The sequence below is a fragment of the Rhinichthys klamathensis genome, unplaced genomic scaffold (genome assembly GCF_029890125.1).
Source record: "Rhinichthys klamathensis goyatoka isolate OS25496 unplaced genomic scaffold, OSU_Roscu_1.1 h1tg000181l_1, whole genome shotgun sequence".
Lineage (NCBI taxonomy): Eukaryota > Metazoa > Chordata > Actinopteri > Cypriniformes > Leuciscidae > Rhinichthys > Rhinichthys klamathensis.
In genome coordinates, this window is record NW_026606709.1 from 5869486 (window position 1) to 5895441 (window position 25956).

At 37.0% G+C, this 25956-nt stretch overlaps 1 protein-coding gene across 2 annotated transcripts in view; it reads right to left on the bottom strand.

Annotated features, from left to right (window-relative positions):
* Nucleotides 1-337: 337 nt before the first annotated feature.
* Nucleotides 338-25956, bottom strand: part of LOC130094860 (voltage-dependent calcium channel subunit alpha-2/delta-1) — a 146224-nt gene continuing 120605 nt past the window's right edge. Inside the window, exons 20-39 of one of the 2 annotated variants that reach the window (XM_056261391.1) lie at nt 25724-25795; nt 25580-25641; nt 25399-25475; nt 15475-15535; nt 15093-15190; nt 12642-12723; nt 12051-12113; nt 10827-10930; nt 10204-10290; nt 8174-8241; nt 7948-7986; nt 7775-7846; nt 7503-7655; nt 7322-7374; nt 7168-7223; nt 6213-6339; nt 3146-3258; nt 2870-2952; nt 2638-2726; nt 338-517 (exon numbers count right to left, since the gene is read on the bottom strand). In XM_056261391.1, the coding sequence (XP_056117366.1) occupies nt 2640-2726; nt 2870-2952; nt 3146-3258; nt 6213-6339; nt 7168-7223; nt 7322-7374; nt 7503-7655; nt 7775-7846; nt 7948-7986; nt 8174-8241; nt 10204-10290; nt 10827-10930; nt 12051-12113; nt 12642-12723; nt 15093-15190; nt 15475-15535; nt 25399-25475; nt 25580-25641; nt 25724-25795 (1557 nt within the window). In that variant the 3' untranslated portion in view covers nt 338-517; nt 2638-2639. The remainder of the gene's footprint in view (nt 518-2637; nt 2727-2869; nt 2953-3145; nt 3259-6212; nt 6340-7167; nt 7224-7321; nt 7375-7502; nt 7656-7774; nt 7847-7947; nt 7987-8173; nt 8242-10203; nt 10291-10826; nt 10931-12050; nt 12114-12641; nt 12724-15092; nt 15191-15474; nt 15536-25398; nt 25476-25579; nt 25642-25723; nt 25796-25956) is intronic. The other variant, XM_056261390.1, reaches the window with a different exon arrangement.

Here is a 25956-nt window from a genome sequence, read left to right on the forward strand (position 1 = left end):
GGCTGGTGCTAGGAGCCGTCTCTGACCACATTGTTTACACATTATTTAAGCCTGTTTGTGGCACTAAACATTTTGCATGAATCATTTTTGTGATCATAATGTGGCTCTGTTGCGAGGTCAAGAAAAAATAAATAAAATAAGAGCATATACAGTATCTGTCTCTCGTGTCTGACTGTGTTGCCGTTTCTGGTTGGTCTGAGAGGACAGAATTTGGCAGTGAGTTGATGAGCCGTGTCAATTTTACAGTAGTTCTGTATCTGCGTTAGTCAAATTGTTTTGGGTTGACTAACGGACAATCTTAGATTGTATAGTCGAAGTGTGGTTATTTTGTGATCAAGTGGTCTGTATAGTAAGCAGTTCAGTCAGTAGTTGTTTTTTCTAGTCTGTAGATTCGCTCTGGTCAGGACAAATATGTTCTGGTTCCAGTAAGCAGCCAGAGTAGAAGGAGCTGAAGAGCCATCATCATCCAGAGAGACGGACTCAAACTGCAGCCTCCACCACAGTCAGTCGCGTCCTCCTGCGGTCAATACAGAGATGTTAGGGACTTCTACCTCACACAAACATAAGACCATACTATAGGCGGGTAATTTCAGTTCAGATGGTTAAGGGTTTCTAAATTAGTTTTAAAACATGGCATCTGGTTTGTTGCTGGTTCAAGGTGGTCTACCGACTTTAACCAGTGTTGTTATTGGTAACTAAAACTAAAATTATTAAAAACCATTTTAGTTAATTGAAATAACACTGAAATAATATTTGATATGAATACTTATACATATATAACCTTTATTAGAAATGTTAGAGATGTTGCCTTGGCACCTAACTGAAATAAAGTTTATGTTAAAGTACTAAAATTACTACAACTAAAACTGAAATAAAAATAAATTAAAGCTAAATAGAAATACTATTTATAATAAAAATAATAATACTAATAATAAATGACAAAAGTAATATTAAAACAACACTAAGAATAAGAATATCATCAGTTGAGAGCCCAGGTAATCAACCACCTAGAACATTTTTAACCAGTTAATAACCAAAAATGACCAGCTTGGTCCAGTGTTATTTGAGTATCATAAGTTATGTTTCCATCCACCTATTTTATGCGCAATGTGGGATATTGCATTGCAAAGACGTTGGATGGAAAAGACAATATGCGTGTAAATTCTAAAAAATGTACATACAAAGCTTTATCTGATAAGAAGGCATGCACATAAATTATGATGGAAACACATTTAGTGAATAAATCCATTGATGCGCAACAAAAAACTCTAACTTTGCCTCAACAGTGGATGTGATTGGATAACTGGACGCACTAGCTGCCCGATTTAATTGCATAGCATCTCAAATGTTGGTTTAATCAATCTATCAAGTCTGTCATCAAAACGATTTGGTAGAATGACCTCCCAGAGGTCTCTCACATGATTGCTTTCCCAAACACAAGGCATCCGAACAAAGTCATTTATGTTAAAGGAAAAAAGATCCACAGCTTCCCAGATTGCAGCAACTTTCATTTTTATTACAGATATTTTGCTCCAATTTCCCAGGAAGTGACAATTTTGTTATCTTGAACACATGGGATGGAAATGCTGCTTTTATTCACAAATGTTTTATGCAATATTACAATTACTGTATTTATACTGTATAAAATATTACTGTAGTAATATAAGTATAACTTATGCATGATGACATGCAACTAACCCTAAATCAAACCAAACCCTAAACTAACCCTATATAAAGTTCATGCAGTTAATTATTATTACTCAGTACTTAAATGTATAATTACACTGTAACACAGGCACCTTAAAAAAAGTGTAACCATAATTGTTTTAATATATATAGGCCTATATATATATATATAGTTATTATTCATTTGTATTTCAGTTTTAGTTATTTTAGTTCATCAAGTTAAAAATGAGAAATGTTGCTTTAACGACTTTCTGAAATAAAACAAGTTTACATTTTAATACTTATTTCAGTTACCATTTATTTTATTTCAAGTAACAATTATTTTATGGTTTTAGTTGACTATAATAATCCTAGCTTAGAAGAGCTCGAAACCAAGTAAAACCTAGAACCATAAAGCATTCAACTCAATCAAAACACAGTCTATGTGTAATGAAAAGTGAATATCAAAACATGTTTTGGCTGAACTGAGGAGGGAATGAATCAAATCAATGGCACGCATGCAAAAAGTCCTGCTGTAGAAATAATGCACAACTCTGACTGACAGTCTACGTGCTGGTCTTCTGAAACAAGGCTCGCATGCTATACTGTGCATGGAGGGCGTGCCAATGAAAGTCCTGGGATGCCCCAGGTTTGAGAGACATGGGGCGTATTATCAATGCTACTGTCAAAAGGACGGAAACCCATCTGGAGCTTCCTATGTTTATTCCACAGAAAATCTCTCAGGGAACTAGCTGAAAATGCACTTCCTACTTTCACAGCAGGAGGAAAGCAGTGGCATCCTGCCTAAAAGTCCATATTGAGGCATTGAGTAAACAATACAGGGCATTTTAACCCTTATATGATAAGCAGATATTAGCGAAAGTCTAGCAATGCTACAATGGGGTGGAGAACATAAAGCTATTTTTGACACACTGTTTAAATGAGGAAACAGCAAAACGAGATGCAACTGACCATCAAACACAAAGCAGAAGCAGCAGCAAAATGATGGATGGGTAATAGGTCAAAGAAGAGGAGCCACTGATTCGACACAAAGGCTCCTCCTAGCAGTGACGGGCATGATGAGCAGCCAATGAGCATTCAACGTGCAAACAGAAAGGAAATTAACGTTAGCTTAAAAAAAGGACAAAAAAAAAAAAAAAAAAAAGTAGTGAATGATAAAGATGATTTTTTGGTTTAAACATACGTCTACGTTGTTGTCGAAGCAGACGTCCGGTCCTTTCCTGTACCGAGGGTTCTGGGCCAGCACACATGGGTCAGGACCAGTAGCTGAAACAAATCTATAAGGAAAATAGCTGGAACTTCAAAACAAATGTAATTATCTCAGTCTTAAGGCTCCGATATTCTCACGGCAAAGTTCTTTTTCAGTCTTCACTTAGGGGTAAATAGAAGTTCGAAATACATGAGCAGCGGTGTACTGTCAACGAAGACGTTGGGAAACAATGCATACATTTAAGGATACAGGGCTGTTCGGCTTGTCTCAGTGGTTTGGGATCGCAGGAGAGGCAGGAACTCTTTGCATCAGAGATTAAAAACACCAAATTCGTGTTAGGGAGCTTCTCCGCCCGGTACATTCTTAAAAAAAGAAAAGAAAAGGGGATTAAGACACAAACACAGCTCTCACAGGAACAGATTATAATGTAAGACTATATTATATTATATTAGATTATATTGTAAGTCATGGTTTATACATATCTAAACTAAGCAGACATTTGCGTAAGAGAGACCACCCATGTATGACATTTAACGGAAGGAACAGTAAACATAAGCAAGTAGGTATAAAAGGCGGTACGCGCACTCAAAACATTACGCACAAGTCAGCATAAGCTCTTTGTCAGGAATCAATTATACACGTCTTACATATCCAAAACCGTCCCCACATGTGTGGAAGTCTTTAGTAAGTGTAACAAGAGATGAGTGTATTATATTGGAAATCTGCGTCGGTTGGCAGCTTGTTACGCACTGTCATCACCGAACGAGTTTCAGCCATGACTTTTCTTTATAGCATTCTCTTGTTCTCTTTTACGGCTCCCCCCCTCCCCTTAAAACAGAGTGACACGGGTTTTTGCACCGGCCTGTGCACATGTAAACGTATATATAGGGATGTGTGCGTTAAAGCTCTGTGTTACACATCACCTGCTCTCTCAGTAATCACAGGCTGTTTACTGCTACCCAGCATGCTCGGCGGTGCATAACGAGCCTCAGATCATAGCGGCCATCAGGGTCACACTCACACAAACACACATGCCAACACACACACACGGAGAGCTTGATGATCACAGAGAAGCATGGAGTCCTAAAGTTCAGTGGCTCACATCTGTCTGCCCTCTGAGAAATGCTTTATTCATGAGAGCATGAGGTTATAAGAGCACAGAGGAGTGTTTCAGGTGGGTTTATGTGGTCTCCATGAAAAACATCCTGTGAGAAACTGTAGCGGTGTTTCAAAACCTAGTGAGCTGCATACCTAGATGGCATTTTAAAGGGATAGTTCACCCAAAAATGAACATTCTGTCATCATTTTCATTTTTGTTGCATCAAATGTGTATGATTTTCTTCTGGCAAGACACAAAATATGACATTTTGAAGAATTGGTTTTTGAACTGTTTTTGTCCACATAATGAAAGTCAATGAGGTACAATACTGTTTTGGATCACATTGACTTTCATTATATGGACAAAAAGTGTTGAAACATTCTTGATATATTATTTTTTGTGTATCAAAGAAAGAAAGACACACACGCACGCACGCACACACAAACTGGACAAAATTGCTTGATTCTGTATTTTTTTTATAAAACAAATCCAGAATATACACTACCATTTTTTCAAATTTTTTTTTTGAATACATCTATTCAGCAATTAAATTGCATTAAAATGTTATAAAATATTTCTATTAGAAATAAATACAGTTCTTTTGAACTTTCCATCCATGAAAGAATGCTGACAATTGTAACAAGGTTTAAAATGTATTAAGCAGCACAACTGTTTTCAACACTGCTAGTAATAAGAAATATTTCCTGAGCAGCAAATCAGCTTATTAGAATGATTTCTGGAGGATCATGTGACACGGAAGACTGGAGTAATGATGCTGAAAATTCAGCTTTGCAATCATAGGAATAAATTACATTTTAAAATATAGTAAAATATTTTAAGCAGTTATTTTAAATAACTATAATATTTTAATAATAATATTTTCACAATATTACTGTTTTTACTGTATTTTTTGGTCAGACTTCTTTGAAAATCTTATTTTTTTTTAATTGTACTGATCCCACTTTTGAATGGTAGTTTCACAAAACTAGCATATATTGCAGTCTTTATATGGTGGAATTTAATTGTCATCGAAGCGCAACAAAATAAAAAATTGTATTTTAGTACAAACATTATTGTGCACCAGGTAAATAACATTGAAAACGTTATATAGATATATTTTCTATGTATTCTAAGTAGTTTAAATTTGGGGTTTTGATGTAAAAACCGTATTCTGTAGAAAAACTGAAATACACATTATTCTGATTGTCATTTTAATGAATTAATGTACCAAACACTTATTTTATTTATTTAAAAAGGAATCATTAATTATTGACATTAAATGATCAGATCTACTGAACTTCTTGCACTTCGCCAGTCGGTCGAAGCTGTTTGTTTGTTGCCTAAGGTGTTAATTCAGTATCGATAAAACAGGACCAGAAAATGGTACTGTACTCAAAAAGCCGAAATTTCAATATTGATCCAACCCTAGAGTCTATGTAGGCAGTAGACAGCACGGCAGCACACTAGGGTTACAAAACAGAGGCATTATATAACCTCTGAGAAGAGTTAGTTGTCCAAAAAAATCTGTAGGGCTGAGTGAGGACAACCAGACCTCAGATAACTAATGCAAAAATCTGAAGAAATATGACTTTAATAATGGAAAAAAGTATAATTTGATGTAGTCTCCTTGATGTTCTGTTTAAGACATCCTTATGCTGGCAATTCCAGCAGTTCTCTCATCAGTACATGCGTTCCTTTAGACTGATCTGGTGTTGATGTCTCTCTGAGCAAGATTGAATTACATATGCCGAAGCTCAGGTCTTGAGCTCCTGAGCTCTCACAAATGGATTTCTCTTTATGGCTCTTGTTAAACTTTACATGTCTAAAGTAGTTAACATGGAAGAAAAACTATCGTACGCAGAGTCACACGTGGGGCTCGTAAAAAAGGCGTAGAGTTTCTGTCAGGCCGAGCGCCCCCACCCACCCCAACACGTTCTGCTTTAGCGGTGTTACATTAAACAGCACGGCCGGCGGGATTTACAGCCGGCTGGACGTCGGGTGGATCTGGAGAACGAGGGGACGGAGGAGAAAGGAGAAGGGAAAGCTGAGCTGCTCGATCCTTGGAGGGATGACTTACCGGGATGAGCAATTATCCAGGAAGAGACAGAAAGAGAGCGCTGACATCATCTGCACATGCTCACACGCACTCCCACACGCACACGGATGGAGGGAATGCGGATGGATTTATGCACGTACAAACATAAAAACAGTCCTCACCTGGAGCAGTTTCCACAGTCCATCGCTCCAGAGAAAGATTTGTTCTCGTTCTCAAAGAAATACTGAGTCTGTTCGGTGATACAGCTCTCTTTGGAGAACGCATCCGAGAGGTCATCCTCCGAGTATGCTGAAAACACACAAACGCACCATCCGCATACTGTAAATATCAAAACACGCATGAGGATCAACAGCCTACATATCAGGAACACTCACAAATTACATTTTGGATGCTTGTTCAATTTAGTTAAAATTACTGCATCAATTCATTTTGCATGAAATCAATTTACATTTGTACAATCGAAGTTCACTTAATCCATGCGTTTTAACTTGTGATGGGAATGTTTTATGTAATGGCTTTAGAAGGGGTCAAAAGGGTATTGCAACATGGAATGTTAAGAAAAGTGCAGACTAAGGGGCCGTTCACACAGAAAGCGTTGTTTTACTTCCGGAACCCGACTGTTGCACTGGATAGCATTACCCAATGGTCTGTGTAGCCTAAATGACATCATCAGGAAAAGACAGTTTTTAGAAAAAGACCAAATGATTATTATCATATGATTATGATTTAATCATAAAAAACAGTATTGAATTGCTTATAATAAGATAATGTAAGGCTGCTCAATTTATTGAAGAAAAAAAAAATGTGTTACTTAAAATGTGATTTTACATGATTACAAATTACATGATATATATATATATATATATATATATATACGTATGTTCATATATATATACATACACTACATGGATGAATGTTAAATATTTGTGTGTATACACTATATATTGTGCTGAACCAAAGTTACTTTTTCAATGCATTCTAATAGACAAAACTCAACACATGTAAGTTTGTAAAACAAGACTAGAATAATTAAAACATTTCTCGATTTTAAACATCAAAAGTTCCTCGAATGCAGAAAGATGAGCCAGAATTCCCTCACTTTAACACTTAACATACCTGTGCCCATGACATTTGGGAGAGTCAGACTGAGGAGAAGCTGCTGCAAAATTGTCCTAAGAGGGAGACAGTGACAAACAAATGTGAACATCCACCTCACAATTCTATCCTTCATCTGTCTATTTTTCAGCATGCAGTGTCTATTTCTTATTACCAGACCGCAGTGGAGGCCCACCAGCCTACAGTTAGCATATCTGCTATCGTTGGCTGCCAAAAGCAAACACAAATATAGATGCGGCAGTTAATACAGACACACAATCAAAACTTTTGACTTTCAGAAGTCCCTACAGTACATGATGGTTTTCTAAAGAAATTGCCAATATAAACTTCATTACCACGTATATAGAACGGGGTCCTGCAGCAGCTTTCGTTTCTCTCTCTGGGTCACAGACGGACTGGTAGTCGTAGGTTTTATTAAAGGAGAACAGCGAAGAGTTGACCAGAGTGATCATCAAAACAGGGTCCACTTCACCAAAGAACTGACCAATCTGTAAATCAGAGTGAACATATGAAAAAGACTCCTTTATGTGACTGTTAACATACAGTATTCCTGGAGCTGGCATTAAAATAGCAAAAAGAATCAATTAGCCTTGTAAATATATTCTACCTGCGTGATATAATCATCCTGATTGGACATGAGCAGAAAGCCGCCATCATCCAGAATCACACAGTCCACTTGCTGAGGAGTAAAAACAGCCATTCATCAGAAAGCGAGAGTGAAAGCAGCATCAGATAAGTGACTACAGAGGTCAGAGCAGCATGAGGCAGTCAGCGCCCTACCTTATCATTCCTGAGGCACCCACAGATCTCATCCTTGCACTGCGGAGAGGAAATTATGTGAGGAGAGAACTGAGAATTCATGAAACAAGCCTTTAACAACGACTATTGGAGCGAGTCAATTCATCTCCGCTCTCAGACGGCAATATCGGCCCATCTAGAGAGGCTGCGTTTGTGACTAAACAGCTTCCACATGTGCCGATAAGGAAAAGGGGTCATTTCTGCTTACATTTTTCTTGGTGGTAGCGTTTATGAAGCTGTTCATCCAGGCCGACACGTTGAGTTTGACTCCCACCACTGTATGATAACATAAAACACATCTGTGATGAAATCTTATTCATGCAAGGACAAAAAAAAAAAAGAAGAAGAAGATAAAATGTAGATGATGAGAAGGAGCTATAGGGTCAGGCCTTGATGAGCACAAAGTTCTGAGATGAATTTATTAGTCACAACATTTGCTAGTCATCAGTGACGAATCATAAAAACACAAACAAAATTATTTTTGTAAGAACTACCAATTTTTTTTTAAAAACACATACTGGTGACTTTACTATGACAAACCTTTTTACTATCGGTGGAAATCCTTGATAATTCAGTATAAACAGATCAATTAAGACAAAATGTGTTGTAAGATTTTACACTTTTTATTTCAAAGAAAACAATCACAGTGTTCAAAGGTTCAGGGCCTGATATATATATATATATATATATATATATATATTTATATATATATATTTGGTAACACTTTAAAATAAGGTTCCATTAGTTAACATTAGTTAATGCATTAGTTAACATGAACAACATCTCTGTTCAGCATTATTTAATATTTGTTAACGTTAACTCACACATGTACTAATGCATCAATTCACATCAACAGCACGGTTAGTTAACATTATGCATTAGTTAACATGAACTAACCATGAACAGTGCCTGTAAATAGCTTTACTGTTTTGTAAGGTTAACTTACTGTACATATTTACATTCGTTTATGTAGCAGTTGACACACACTAAGTATGACCATTTCTAACTCACCATGTTACCCTAAATGTAAATATAGGCCTATATATATATATATATATATATATGGTATTGATTTGTTGGTAAACATAATTCTACAGCGGAAAACTAAATTAGTACACATCAGTTAATGTTGAAATAGTGTACACTTTACAATAAGGTTTATAAATTCCATTAATAAATGCTTTATTAATGGTAATTAATGTTAATAAAGAGTCTACAAATGTTAGTAACACATCAGTTAATGTTGAAATAGTGTACACTTTTCACTAAATCCATATACGTATTTGAATGTAAGTAATGATAGTAAAGTGCGTATAAACATGAACAACGTTTGTTTTCCGCTGTAGAATTATGTTTACCAACAAATCAATGCCTTATGAAAGAGTGTTGATAAGGTACACAACAGTATTTTTACATTTAGGGTATGGCGAGTTAGAAATGTTCTTTCTTAGTGTGTGTCAACTGCTACGTAAACTAATGTAAATATGTACAGTAAGTTAACCTTAAAAAACAGTAAAGCTATTTACAGGCATTGTTCATGGTTAGTTCATGTTAACTAATGCATTAACTAATGTTAACTAACCGTGCTGTTAATGTGAATTGATGCATTAGTACATGTGTGAGTTAACGTTAACAAATATGAACTAATGCTGAACAGAGGTGTTGTTCATGGTTAGTTATTGTTAACTAATGCATTAACTAATGTTAACTAATGGAACCTTATTGTAAAATGTTACCATATATATATATATATATATATATATATAAAGTGATATGCTTACCAAAGCTGCATTTATTTGGTCAAAAATACAGTAAAAACAGTAATATTGTGAGATATTATTACAATTTAAGTAAGTGTTTTCTATTTTGTTAAATGTTAAAATGCAATTTATTCCTGTGAATTTTCAGCATCATTACTCCAGTCTTCAGTAATCTTTTTAATATGCTGATTTGCTGCTCAAGAAACATTTCTTATTATTATCAATGTTGAAAACTGTTGTGCTGCTTAATATTTTGGTGAAAACCAAAAGATAAACAACCAAAAAACAGGATTCTTTGATGAATAGAAAGGTCAAACCAACAGCATTTATTTGAAATAGAAATAATTTGTTGCTCTGTCATGTTTGACCATTTTAACACATCATTGTTGAAAAGTATTCATTCATTCATTCATTCATCAATCAATCATACTGACTGCAAAATTCTGACCGGTAGTGTAACTGGATTTTAAGAGCTCACCAGCAGGTTTGAGTTTTGCTCCATTAATGTCCAAGTCCACTGCTTTACTGACAAGGATACCAGACTCATAACCAGACTCTCTGCTCTCTGTTGTAAGGGAAAAGATTACACAAATGCAGAACAATAAATTGCATTAACCAAAAAGGTTGGATTGACTCTCTGCTACATTTAACTAATCCGCAAGCAAGCAATGTTTTAGTTTCTAAATGCTGTTGATGCAATTCATCTGGTAACACCTGCCAAGGTAGACATGCTACATCTGATACCCAAATGTTTGAGAGAGATCTGTAAGGGTTTCAGTCTGCTTTCACCATTAGCTTAAATGGTAAAACCTCCCATAAACACAAGGACCAGGCGTTCCCCTGGGGTTGTTTCTTGGCGCATGGGTGCTTCTCGACCGTGTGTGTATTAGACCTGCAGACCACACGTGCGTGAATGTGAGGTAGTCTCATTGAATGGTAATCCCCCAGTAATATAAACTTACTCGACCTTGGCAAGAGATCTGTAGGTGCGCATTTCGAGTAGATCAACAGCTGTCTTAGTAAAGCAGAGTGCCAAAGAGAGCATGCATCTTTACAAAAGTTATAGAGTGGACGTGTACTGTAAGTGTGTGTGTTTCTTACTGTTGATGTATGGGGCAGTGAAGATGTATATGTCATTGTCCAGATTCCTTTTGTAAAAACTTGAGTCATAGGTCTCAGAGTTTTCACCCCATTCTTCCCCAGCACTGAGAAAGAGACGAAGGCAAGAGGAACACCCAAATTAAGAAACATTTCAAACAAAATGCAGAATCAATCATTTCAATAATGAACAAAAGCAATATGTAATGATTGAACTCAAGAATGCACAAGCCAAAAATCATACATGAATGCATAAAGGGAAAGACTTGTAGTGGATTTAATGGTTTTTAATAAAAGGCATTCTGTTATTATCCTTATAGTCGGTGTAATAAAATCATACAAAATAAAAGATTAAAAATATTTTAAAAAGTTGACTTGAATTTGTTTGTTTCAATTCCCATGTAAAATAAATAAATTCGATATAACTAATTATAACTAACTAACGTGCAAATTACATTGCTGAGGCTTACATACAATATCTATATGAGGAACACATGGAATATCAAGGAATTATTATTTTTTTTTATTAAAAAGAATACTTTTTTTAATAAAAAATAATAGATCAATTATAAATAAAATAAATTACACCATATCAAGTCAATAAAACTATGGATTCTAGGGTAAAGCAATAAAGGAAGCAATGTGTGGACATTAATCTCTACTATAAGTATTACAAATACAGCATATCAAGGAATTACACAATTACTTTTTTTATATAAAATAAAATAAAGCAACAGTTCTCAGACATGTCAGTCAAAACATAATTTATTTTCCCCCCATGAAACACAAAATAATATGATTAGCAGTAATTGGTGCTGTGAAGCTCCAAAAAAAAAAAGACTTTTGTCTTTTGTGCTTTAAGTTGAGTAAATATGAACTGTGAATAAGTGCACTGCTGTAGCTTCTTTAACACTGGCCTGCTGTTTTACACCTCCAGACTAAGTTTATGAACTCAAGCACTCAATGTTATAGATTTAAGCTAATAAAGACAGGAGAGAGAGTGGGAGCTGCACATGGCTCCCATAAGAAATCTCAAAAGAGTCCCTCTGTACCAGAAACATCCTCTGAAACATGCCTTTTCACTCTTTCTTTCGGTCTCAACCGCAGACCCCTGCGGGGATTGCCGACAGAGGAAAGATTGTAAAGAATTTAGCATCTCTCACACACACATGCACACATGGGGATGGAGAGATGCACATATTTCACACAACGGTGAATGGAACTTACCTTTTAGGATACACACGTGTAATGCCTCCATCTGTAGTCACAAACCGGGCCAAAACTCCATCTCTAATAGAAAAAAAATAATAATACATCAGCTATGTTTTAGTTTAGAATTTTCTGAAAGACCATAAACAGACTAGCTTTACACCTGTGAGTGTTTTATTCAGGTATTTATATCGTTAAATTCAATTACTTCAAGGACATTCCAATCAAACAACATATTCAGCCTCCTATTCGAACAAAAAGAGAACAATGTTATATTAAGGTCATTCTTTAGTGTAAAAAAATTAATTGAAACACCATTTGTTTAATTGAAAACACTATTTTGACAATGTCTATTGTGTTTTTGGACTCCCAGATGGTCGGGTTCTTTAATCCTGGTTATAATTGCTAGACTCTCGAGTTTGCTTTTGACATTAAGACAGCATTCTTATTCATGACATGACTTTAAATAGAGCTTTGTGTTCAGCAGTTATATGAAGGCGTCTCTCTGTCTTCTCTGGAGATCTTTGTACTTGAAACCTCGAGACATTTCACACAGACATAGATGAGTGTTTTATGTTGTTCCATGTGTGTGTTTTGTCCTAGACTTACACACTCTGCTCCTTCCAGACTTTGACGAGGTCCGCCGTGAGACCGGCATCCAGCAGCAATCGGTTTACAAGAGTGACGTTACCTGACAAATACAGACAGAGAGAAAGAAAAGTCTTTATAGTTGATATTTTGGATTATGTCATGGAAAACAGGATTCTCCTTGTTCAAACTTCATTGTCCCAGAATATGGTCTACTAGTTGACTGATTTGAGCTTGTCAGAGGCTGATACAGATTTAAACAAATTGTTGAAATTAAATTATACTCTACCGAATATTTATTCAAAATTCACTAGAAATTTTTAAACAGAAATTGTTTGTCAGTCTAATAGTGGATATATGTTACATCCGCCAGCTGGAGTGCCCATGATCTCCACCAGAGGGCACTCCTCCCGTCTCATTGGCTTTACCATCATGAACTGCATTTCCCATAACCCATTGCCTGGACTTATTACGTTTGATTGCTTCCACCCACCTGTGTCTCATTATCTTGTTAATGCCTGCCTATTTAAAGGGATAGTTCACCCAAAAATGAAAATTAAGTCATTAATTACTCACCCTAATGTTGTTCCAACCCCGTAAGACCTTCGTTCATCTTCGGAACATAAATGAAGATATTTTTAATTAAATTTGAGAGCTAGATCACTGCTACATAGGCTTCTTAAGGGATAGAAACTTGACGGCCCAGAAAGTCATTGAAAATGACATGCGCGAGAACTGAGAAGAGGACGTTCTTCTTCTACTACTTCTTGTTCAGTTCTCGCGCATGAGTCGTGGAAATCTCTTGAACTCTCGTCTCAGGCCCACAAGGAAGAAAAGGAATAGTCGAATAAAGTCGTTATTTTTGTGTTTTTTTCCGCACAAAAAGTATTCTCGTCGCTTGATAAACTTATTGTTGAGCCACTGTAGTCACATGGAATATTTAAACTTTTTCTTCAATGACTTTCTGGGCCGTCAAGTTTCAATCCCTTATGAAGCCTATGTAGCAGTGATCCAGCTCTCAAATTTAATAAAAAATATCTTCATTTGTGTTCCGAAGATGAACGAAGGTCTTACGGGGTTGGTACAGCATGGGGGTGAGTAATTAATGACTTAATTTTTATTTTTGGGTGAACTATCCCTTTAAGTCCTGTGTCTTTACTCATTCTTTGCAAAGTCTTGTAAGTGTCACATTTCTGAGCGCTCTCCCTCTGGTTACCCATGTTTTGGTTTCGACTTTCTGCCTTGTTTGCCTGTGTTTTTCTGCCCTGTTGTCTTTTTGGATTATCTGCCCCGTGTTTTGAACTATTGCTTGTTTATGGATTATGATTCTGGATTGCCCTAATAAAGCGGCATTTGGATCCACAACTGTGTCTGAGCAGTCCGTGACAATATAGCTCTATATCACAACCATGAATATTAATATATAGCTACCTATTTATTTTCCTTAAAAAAAAAAAAAGCTTAGAGGGAGGATGGACACAGTGGTATGTAAAATTAAACAGCAGTAAAATATATTGTATTTATCACACCTACATTTACAAATGAAAGAGAGGGAAAATATGAAAATAGTCATGTAAAGCTACATTTCCACTTTTATGAGGGAAAAAGCATTACGTGGACTTTTATATATATAAAACAATTATATAATATGGACCTTTAAATGTAAAAGCAACAGTTTGGTGACATGAACATTGCTGAATACTTTTCAGGACAAAAGTAATGCCTATCCGAGTAATCAAAAAGCTAAGTAACATCTTTGGGTGCGTTTGCGTGTGAGCGCTGCAGCGATAGCATCTCTTTACAGAAAACACAGTGAGTCATCACGAGTATGAACATTAGGATGACAGCGGTGGAGTCATTACCGAGCAGACTAATCAATTACAGGCTGATTAAACAGAGCGCTGACAGGGGTCACCTTCACAGACAGCGGGACCGCCCGCCACACACGCTGACATCACTTGAGCGGGAATCAACCTGACTCAGCGCCTAAAAGAGAGTAATCTGAGTCCTCTCACCTCTGATATCATTACATTAATAATGACAGCAGTGGTTTTTACATGCACTATATAATATTATATTTTTATACTATATAATTATATAAATGTAGCGTGATATAGCGGTCCCAAAAAGTATTTGAAACTTAGATGTCTTTGCATTAGATAAAATATCCAGTTGGTTCGATTACAGTTGGTTTGAAGTCACTGCAAAAATGACTCCGAAAACACATACACACTTAACTTTGAACCAATGAGAGTTCACTGAGGGTGTTTCTATGTTCATTTTAATTGAACATTTATATCATACTGCACTACACAATGTGTACTAATTACTATGTATACTAATTTTGCTTTTGATAGGATAGATAGATAGATAGATAGATAGATAGATAGATAGATAGATAGATAGATAGATAGATAGATAGATAGATAGATAGATAGATAGATAGATAGATAGATAGATAGACAGACTCACACATAGGATCATTTGGTGTTTTTCTGTCAATGTACTCATTGAAGTCCATCAGGAACTGTGTGTTGTTGGATGTCACTTTTAGGTCCTTGCAGTATTCCCTGAAAAAAAGTTTAATAATTATTCACAGAAAAAACACAAGTTTGATGACCACAATGAGGCCTGTGCATTTAAGTAGTGTGAAGTTGAGACCAAACATTTTTGCTCCCGCAGTGTCTGTGGGATCCATTGTTAAGGGGAGTAATGTGTGGGTCTGAAGGTGTGAATTTACAGGCCTTCAAAGACCAATGGAGTCTAGATACAAGCCTTATAAACCTGTCACGACTAAACCCTGTGGGAGGTCTGCTGTTTTTGCTTGGTGTGTGTATATAGATGTGTGTGTTACCTGGGTGCAATAAAGGTGTACCCATATTCCTCAAATTTCTCCTGCTGCATGGTCTCAGAGACTACACAGAGAAACAGAAAAAAGACGTGTTTAGACAGATCATATTAAAAATATTCAAAACTATAAAATGACAGTAGTGATAGACCAATATTTCAGCCAACATGTGGCCATTCTGAGATTAGACTGGCATGGACTGGAAAAGTGAAATTCAAGTTAATATGGCATAACAAAATGTTAATTTCATTGTAATGCATGCATACATCCAGCCTTAACTGGTTTAGATGGTCTTGCAGCATGGGCAAGCTGGTCTGCAGCTGGCATCCACAGCTGAAAAAACAACAAAAAACTCTCTAAAACCAGCCAACAGACCAGCCTGGGAGACCACCAAAGACCATCAAAAAAAATTTAGGCTGGTTTGGAGGGAAATCAAATATATCTTTCAGAATTATATCCACCATGCCAATCTCTAGTTATCTGTATTAGCATTGGCCATTGCAAAAACCCATATTGGTTGATTGGACAGAACAAATGTTACAGGAGAAACTAAAAAAAAAAAAAAGAAAAAAAAAAAGAATAACATGCAAAATCAATGTAATGTTTACAGATAAAAAAAAAACTGATTTGAAATGCATTCATGAGAAGTAACAGATTATTTTAATTGCACGTATACAGATGTGACATGACTGCTCTGGAATAAAGCAGGAAAAGGTGCATGCAAATGACTTTGAAAATAAAATGGTACAATAACTGACGAATGAAATAAAACGTGAAGATCTTAGAAGAGGAGGGTGCAGTACTTGCCCTTGTTCCCTGTGGTGAAAATCCAACCAATCAGAAAACAAAGAGAAAGACAAAGTTACCACAGTCCATCATAGTCCCAAAAGATGTCCAACATTGTAAACCGGATACTCTGAAAACAGCATTTCATATAAAACATGCACATGGAGACGATGGCGGTTTCAGATTAAGCCAAAGCCTGGACACACAACAAAGACGCGAGTTTGAGATTATAGGCGTGAAGAAATGGATGCAGACAGTCCTTTCCATTCAACACAGAGAGTTACGAGAGGAGTGAGCGGAAAGTTTGGCAGGCATGGTAAAATAATTCTGACGCTTGATGAAAACATCAAATGACATGATAGTTGAACAAATTGGCATGCAGTATTAACGATCAGAAAAAAAAAGGTCAGCCAGTGTTTGGTGAAGTCACATCAGACTCTCTTTGTTCATCAAAGGTGCACAAGCAATCAGTCATTGATGTGAGCCAGTAGATCATCTCAAAAACCAAAACAGAACCAGACCATCTCATCATACAGAAGTTGCTATGTCTAGAAACTTCCGGACTGCACATTTACCAAGCCAAACAAAGGGTTAACCAAAATTTTTGTTAGAACAATGAAAATTGACTGTGAATGTAATGAAATCCTATAAACAAAAAAAGCTAGGCAAAACAACTCAAGACAGTAGCTCAAAATATTCAGATGCATCTAATTATGTCTTAATATATTATTGAGAATTGATAGCCTTTTGTGTGTACACAACATTGTGTTCTTGGCTAATGTTTGAGGCAATTACTTCAGAACGTTGTAAAATCGAATATGATTATGAATCACTAGAGCCAAAAGAACAAGTATAATTTACAGTAGTGCTAGTTCCAATTTACATACTTTCACTAAAGCAATGAGATGCCATGCATTACTGAATTTACTACATATATTCTGGCTAATTTACAATAGCTTCAAATATGGCTAATTGAATAGGATTTTAGAGCCAGGACTATTTTCTTTTCTTTTTTTCAGGGTTCATCAAATCTGGCCCTGGAGGTTCACCATCCTGCAGTTTAAATCCAACCCTAATTAAAAAACACCCAAACAAGCAAATAAAGGTCTTCAGGATTGTTAGAAAGTTATTATAGGCAGGTTAGTTTGATTTGGGTTGGAGCTAAACTCTGCGGGACAGTGGACCTCCAGGGCCAGATTTGAAGAACCCTGTTTTGTTTTATTTAATTTTTCTAGATACCAGAATATCACAGACCCTTGACGGTAGGCTCGTTTGGCTGATAATAAAGGCACCCACAGTCCCACACACTACAAGATAACCAGCCCGATTTTGGACCCAATTCTCCTCTTCCAACAATCCTAATGTCCGACTATTTTGATGGCTCAACAGATTCTTATCAGATTTTCCTGTGGAGTGATGTGTGTTAAATGTGATTGTATCTGCTTGGAAGAACATCAGGGCAGCACTGATCTCAAATCGTAAATATCCAACATGTTGCACACACAAACGCACACACACACACACACTCTGTAGATTGTCACGTGGAACGAAAGAAAATCAGAAAGCGAGCTGAAGGAAGACGGAAGCACAACACAACTTCATCCAAAACTTTTTCTTTTTTTCCAGTGAAAAAACTTTTTTTCTGTAAAAAGCAGTCCAAAATACTATTATCGCCATTTCTTCTTGCTCATTGTCCACCATGTTTGTTTACTCTAAAGTCACGTTTGGCCAGGAGAGATTTTTGCAAGATTTCCTGTGTTCACAGTCAGGACTCTGGTTGTTTGTGAATGGAATTTGTTAGTGTGTGGTGTGCTGTCTTGGTCGCATCGTGGCACTCCACACACTATAGGAACAAAAATAAACTGTTAAATCGATGTTTTTTTTTTTTTTTATCGTCATGTTTGTGGTCTCTCACATTTTGATAATCAGGTAAGATTTTAAAAATCTTTTAGTTGGGCCAGCCTCAAGCAACCACCTGGACTCTAGAAACCACCCATTAATGCCCTAACAATCACCTAGAACACACTTGCAACTGCATAGATACACTTTTAAAACCACCTAAAACTTAACAACGCCCTGGCAACCACCTTTCATCACACCACCGCCGGGCCAAACAGTTCTCATTGCTCAACCGTTCCATTTCATGCAGCTCCAGCCTGGTATGGATTAGGGATGCATCGATCCGATACTCAGTATCGGTATCTGCTCCGATACTGACATTTTTGCCGGATCGGGTATCGGTCAGACGAGGCCGATCCAAATCCAATATTGTGCGTATTATTGTGTTATTGTTAAGCCCCACAAAAGGCACAAAACATTATAAAGCACCATAACGTTTTCGTGCACTATCTTATGTGTTCTGAAGCCATTATATAGTATAATGTGAGATATAAATTAATATTTAAGTCATTAAATTCAAGATCACGTAACCTTTTTCCCTCCACTGCGGCTGTCAGTCATTCTCCATTCAGCATCAAACAGCGCGTCGCGTTCGGTTACGACAGCAACACGATGAAACTCTCTCCAAGATGATTCAGTGTTACTATTATTATACTTGATCTGTAGATAAAGCTCTATGGTTTAGCATAAAACAACTTTATATTGCTGGACTTTATTGCTGTAACTAAATCATGTTACTTTCTACCGGGTGTCTAGATCACAACACTAGAGTAGAGTCAGAGCACTATAATTGTTCTTCACGCGCACAGTAACTGAAATTTAAAACTGTTAAAAGAAAAGGCTCAATAAACTATTGCATAGATAGATACTGTGTATAATACACTACGCATCGATATGTCTTTCCTTTGTGCTTTGAACTTTTCAATGCGGACTCGGAGAGCTGTGACTCCGTGTGGCTTCAAGCACATCATTCTGCGCTCGGGATGCGCATAAGCGCTGTGTGCCGCACTGTATTGGAGTCTTTCATAATCATTCATATCATACTACTTTTGCGCAATGAAAGATTATTAATAGCCTTTCTTGTTCTGTCCTATCTATCATATGTTGCTGCCTCATTAAACAGCTGTGCTATACATTTAAAACATGTCTCAATTTTATAGTAGCATACAGGCTATATATAATAATTTATCTTTTTGATTTTTGTTATCTTGTTTTTCATGAATGTATTTCACAACAATACAAAGAGCAATGTGTAACGTTTGACCAGATTTAGTGTTACACTTATTGTCTCTTATTTGTTCCCCTACATTTTTTTCACTGAATGTTCAGATTTTATACAATTATTGTGCACTCGTGATTTTTCTAGACTAAATTTTACTGCTGAATTATCCACTAATCTAGTTTATAATAGCATTTTTGTCACAGATTATGATCATATATTTTTTGGATTTGTTGTTTTTCTTTAAAATGAAGTTGTCTGTATTAAGTAGATTGTGTTTAACACACAAAAGAGTGATTATCAGTTCAACACAGAGATATAGAAATTCTACTTGATTTAAAAAAAAACTGCACTGGTATCGGATTGGTATCGGTATCGGCCGATACTCAGATTTTTGGTATCGGATCGGATCGGTTTTGAAAAAGCGGTATCGTTGCATCCCTAGTATGGATATGATTTAATTTTCCACTGTAAGGCTGATTATGGAGCTCTTTGGAATATAATACAAATCCGTCAATCATTGCCTTGGTAACGCAAGAGTTTACAGACAATATGAGATGTAAATAGTGGCCACGTTTTGGAGGATGATCAGATATATCTAACTTGATAACTTGAGTTAACTACACTTAAATAGCATGCTTGGCCAGCTACAGACAAGTGACTAATCCTGAGTGGCGATGCAGGGTTGCCAGGACTGCACAAAAAAAATCCAACCAGTTGCTAATCAAAACTACCCAAATCATGGCTACAATTAGCCCAATCGCGTTTCGGGGGGGCCTTCTGAGGGGTCCTTCAAAAAATGCAAAAAATGTTTTTTTTATAGGGAGCATTGTTCAATTAAATCTAGAAACCCTAAACTTAGAGGGAGGCCTTGTCGTCTGCATCTACACACAGGCCATCATTAGCTGTACTCTCGTTATTGCTATTAGGAGAGCTTTTGATCATTAAAAAACAAGGTTTCATCTGCTGATGACAGTAAGGCCCACATAATATGGTCTGTGTGTCTGTGTCAAAACAGGATGGTGTTAGACCCTTGTTTGTGTTCAAATGGGTGTTTGAAGCTTCTGTCCAATGTGTCAATAACTTAAAGACTTCACATCTGCACTGAATTTGCCATCAATATAATTCGCACCATTTCAGATTCTTCTCTTCTCAAACTAACGCATCTCTGATCTCCAACAAACACTTTCTGGGTACTTGGTGAAAAACACATTTGAGGCTAATCAAGCCTAAACAACCAGAACATGTAAGGACCAGTCTAGTCCAGGGTCTGCGGTCCAAGCAGCCAAGTGCATCATCACAGTTTTTGGTTACAACCAGCCGTAAGGACACGTCCCTCGAGAGAACTCCGCGTTCACCTGTTCTTCTCATTATTTGCTCTACACGGCTCCCAAAAGCCACACTTCTCTCGTTCTGCCTGTCTGAAGTTTACATTCGGCTTTCAGCTTTGGTCAAACAAGCCCCGTGGAGCTCTCAAAGCGTGGAATTGGGCTTCTAAGGTATCCAGGAGCACTCTGAAGACCACCGCAAAGACCTAACCTCTGCACCGCTGCCTCTTTCCCCTTTCTCAATAACCATATGGACCTGCCTCTTTACGAGCCTATAAACCTGTGCCAGGATCCTTTACAACAAGAAATGGAGAGAAAGGGAATATAGGGAAGAAGAGAGAGAAAGAGATACCCATATCTGCGGTAGCACAATCCAGAAGACAGAAATATCAGTTTTAGCACATTAACACACACCCAAACACGCTTGCACGTAATAAATTAGATGAACAATTATAACTTGCGCACAAAACATCAAATTCCTGTGAACGCTGGTGCCTCAAGTAGCTGAACGCTACTGCTTACAAGCCACAATATGACCTTCTGTGGCCCCTTCCAGTCTTCCAAACCTGCTTTACTCATTGTTTCACAAGCTTAAATTTCCTTTGTTGGCTTTCTTGCTTGTTATGACTAAAGTTAAAGCTATGTGATCTTACAAAGCACCGTTATGCTAAAATAATGACCCTGATGAACAGTGAGAAGGAGAAAAATGCTTCTGGCTCAGAGCTCTGCATTCTAGTATGATCCTTCTACACGTGCAGTGTTGCAAGAATAAAACTCATTATTCATCTCGCAATCCTTCGCGCCACAGACCTGAATGATACATCAAATCTTACGGCTTGTTGAGGAGAGGTGTGCTATTACTTTTCAAAGAAATTGGGCTTATGATTATCTCATAGATATAAATTAAAGGAGGGACCTGGACCATATCTAGAGACCAGAATATCATAGAGAGATATTGGTGGGGTCTTTTTACTTGAGTCAGTAACCACCCAAGTTCCCCTTAAAGGGATACTTCAGGATTTAGCATTAAGCTTTGTATTAGAAAACCTGCAGTATTTTCAAATTACCATGCTTTCCACCCTCATATCCCCTTGAGACGAGAGATTTCTGTATTTTTTGGCTTGGTAAAAATCCTCCGATGACGCAAAAATCGTCATTTTGCGTCATCGGAGGATTTTTTGGCCAGAGGTTAAAGACTACAGTCAGTAGAAGGAGCTGTTCCGCATGTTTTCAACCCGCCCATAGAGGGTGGGATCTCACTCACAGAATGTACACATAGTGTCAGCCATCTTTTTTTGGAAGCTAAGCTAGCAGGCTCTTGGTCTGTGGAGAAAGCTGAGTAGTAGGGGTTACCATCCTCTTTTTCCTGGACATGTCCGGCCGTCGAGATCGTACAAAATGTCCTGGATTCAGCTTTTGATTTCTGCAGTCGCCATTCATTGTTTACATGCACACCTTTTGTTTCAATCTAACTGAAGTCATTCCGATTGGTGAATCTCAATGTAGCGTTTACATAAACGCTAAACAAGTGATCGGTTGATGTGCGTTTTACCATTGCGGTGCGTCTCACAGGTGTCGCTCATCGGTAATCACGCCACCGGCCTCGCGCCGTTCTCCCGCGGCCCTAGCCTCGTCCTGCTCGCCACAGTAAACATAATGAATGGCGACTGTAGAACGCAAAAGCCGAATCCCGTACATTTTGGGCGATCTCGAAATCCCGGGCAGACTCACCACGGAGACTCACTAGTAGCCTAGACTTGTTGTTTAACTACTGTGCTCTGTTACCGGTAGGCGTGGCCTCCTAGGGCAGCGAAGCAAGTGCATTCTGGGAGTTGTTGTCTTTCATCCACATGAGCCAAAAATACATTTTCTGGCTTTTCTCAGTCTAGAAAGCTCCAAATTCAAAAATAATTTCACATTTCTTCTATATAAATTACCCTTTTAAATACACAATCATCTTTCCAGAGGTGAAGTATCCCTTTAACAACAATTTAGCAATGACCTAGTAACTACTCCGCACACCCTTGTAATGTATAGAAATACCCTGGAAACCACCCAGCAACCGCATATCAACAAGAACCACTCAGAACTAGTGTTGTTATTGACCACGTTCACAAGACAGCAGAATACGGTTGTCAGTCCTGTAGTTTAGTCCTTAATACGGTTACGTTCACACACAGTTCATTCTTGTCGTGTTAAAAGTGATAAGACTTATGGAAGTCACAATCTTTGATATTACTTTGGTCATGGTCACTTTGGTTACTGGTTAGAGAATACAGGCTTGACTCTTGTTGCACGTTCATACAGACAGTATTCAAGACGCTACTGCAAGTTGCTGTGTGAACGGGACATTTCAGGACTCATACCTGTAAATGCGGTTATCAATCCCAAAAACTGACAGTGTGAAATTTCACAAAAATGTCATGGCCCCCAGAATATTTTGTTGTATGAACATACAATATATCAAAAGAAAGAACAGAGCCTCTACTTTATTAAGAAAAGAAAAAAAATCAGAGCAATGATCAAAACATAGATGGAGTAGATCGAGTCCATCAACACCCCCAAAGCTTGAACAGTCCTATATCTCATCCTGTGTCGACATTTAATTTGGTAACATTAAGCAGTTTTGATTTATATGATGTTTAATGTTTGATGAATGCATAATTTTACATTTGCATAAGCAATGCTTCTATCGCATGTTTCTGCTTCTTCTTTGCCTGTGTTTTGATCCGGATATTATGTACTCTTTCAGAAAATGCATTATAGCGCACCATACCATATAAAAGTGAAAATATGGATTGCCGGAAAATTCTGTAAATGACAGGGAAAGAGTTAGGTAAAACAAACTATAAAAAATAAATCTTGGTAATTAAAATAAAGCTGAAATAAAAGAAAATATATTTATTAGAAGAAAATGTCAACTTAAAATACTTAAATGAAAATTATAATATTGACAATTAACTGAAATAAGTTGAAATACTAAAATAACTAAATATAAAATAAAAATAAATTAAAGCTAAATAGAAATAAAAAAACATTTTATAAAAATTACAAAAGCACATAACAAAAATGACTAAACCTTAAATTAAAATGAAAACTTAAAAAAAAAAAAACTAGTACAAAATAGATACTATAATAGTAAAAACAACACTGCTCAGAACAACTTAGCACAAAGCAAAATCCTCGAAGTCAATAAGAATACCCTAGCAATTAGTGCTGGTTTATATTTGCATGGATAATAAAAATTGGAATCTTTTATTTGGACATCTTTTTTAAACATATCTAACTGTGCATGCATGTTTAGACAAGCACCAAACACTGTCAACAATTAATCGACTGATTTTGCACAGACCATGCATAAAAAATGAGGCTACTCAAACAAACAAATGAGTTAAGCATAGAACTCAAACTTAAAATCATGCGTAAATAAATGTAAATAATTTCAATAACACCAGGTAAAATCCGGAGAACATACAGTGACAGAACTTTAAAAGACAGACAGACAGATAGTACTTGCCCCATTGTGCTGTCATTTAAAGATTGAAAGACAGAAAGGAGAGATCACAGAAAAACTTAGTTTTGCACGTCCATTTACAAAGAATAAATGTGTGTGTGCAGGATTGTTTATCTTAATTGTTTTAAAAAAATAGTTCACCCAAAGATGGGGCAAAAAAAGTCATTATTTATTCAACATTCTGACATTTTTCATCTGAATCGGAAACAAATCTTTCTTTTGATCCGGTTCTTTTCATGAACCAGTTTAAGAATCAGACTGATCTGGTTCTCGAATTCACATCACTGATTAGCATGACTATAATGACTCTGGTCTGTTCATAAGGCTTCAAAAGACAGGCAGGAACCATATAGACTGCATATACTAGTATAATTATTTTTTTTCTTTTTAAACTATGAACTTTTGTTATATAAAAAGAAGCAACATAAATCTTCTCCTTTTATGTTTTCCAGAAAAATAACAGAATACAGGTTTGGAACCACACAAGAGTCAGTAAATAATGGCAATTTTAATTTCTGGGTGAACTATTCCTATGAGGAAATGTTCTGGCTTAAGTACAAGTTAAGCTTTATCGACAGCACCTGTCAATTACCACTGAAAATAAGTTTGACGTGTACCTGGGTTTATAAAAGCAAACAAAAAAAACGATACAGAAATAAAAGTCTATGGGGCAACGAGGTACAAGCTGAAGTCATTTTCTCTGCCAAATTGACAGCAAGCCACATGCTATATCAATAGAGCTTAACCTAGAATATTCCTCTAAATGAGCTGAGCGTCTGTGTATGTGTGCAGATTTGGACCTCAACAGCACATGTCCAGAGGGGAGGGAGCGTTAGCAGTCTCTCTTCCCAGCCGGGGCCCCTGTGTGCTGGGGAGAGTCAGATCAAACGCCTGGCTACAGTGCTCAGGATGGGTGGAGACCAGCTGGACCTCAGTTTAATACAGAGAGCAGCCCTGACAATCGAGGTCACACTCTCACACTCACACACACACACACACACACACACAAACAGGCAGACCTCTCTTGCGAGCCGATGAAAAATATTTGCAAGCAGTCTCAGCTATTTCATAAAACAATAGCTTTGCATACCGAAGGCTCTATCTGATCTTTTTAGTAAATGATAGTGTGTTTGCTCAACATGGGGAGCAGGTTTGTATGTTCTGGGCGAACAGGCGGTACTCACACATGGCTTGTTTTATAGTGTTCCCCAGGTTTGCCTCGATGTAATGCAGACTGTATTCAGGCAAGACCAAGGCCAGGCTGCAGAACACCCACACAGAGAAGAAAAAGACAACGTGTTTTATACATACAAATACTTATGGGAGTTAGGAAACACTTTGCATAGGTAATGCCATAACTCAAACCTGTAGTCTGTCCCATTAACTGGTGCCCAGGTGTATGTCCTGATTCCTCGATCAATGTATCTCTGAAATTAGAATGAAAGGTATAACTGAACCACATATGGACAAAATATGGTACAGAAGAATAATTATAGAAGATCTACACACCTCATCTTGAGATTTCACAAGCGTTTCGATCGTTTTCTCCCCAGGGTCTCTGTCAATCATCAAAGTCCGTATCTGAGAGAGATCAGAAGATCATTGTTAATATATCAACACCATATTCATATACTCCGGTATTTACATGGTACATTTAAAGATACGTTGAATACCATGGTATATGAATCACAGAGGTGTCTACCATTGCCAATTTTACTACCATAATAGTATCCAAAAACTAT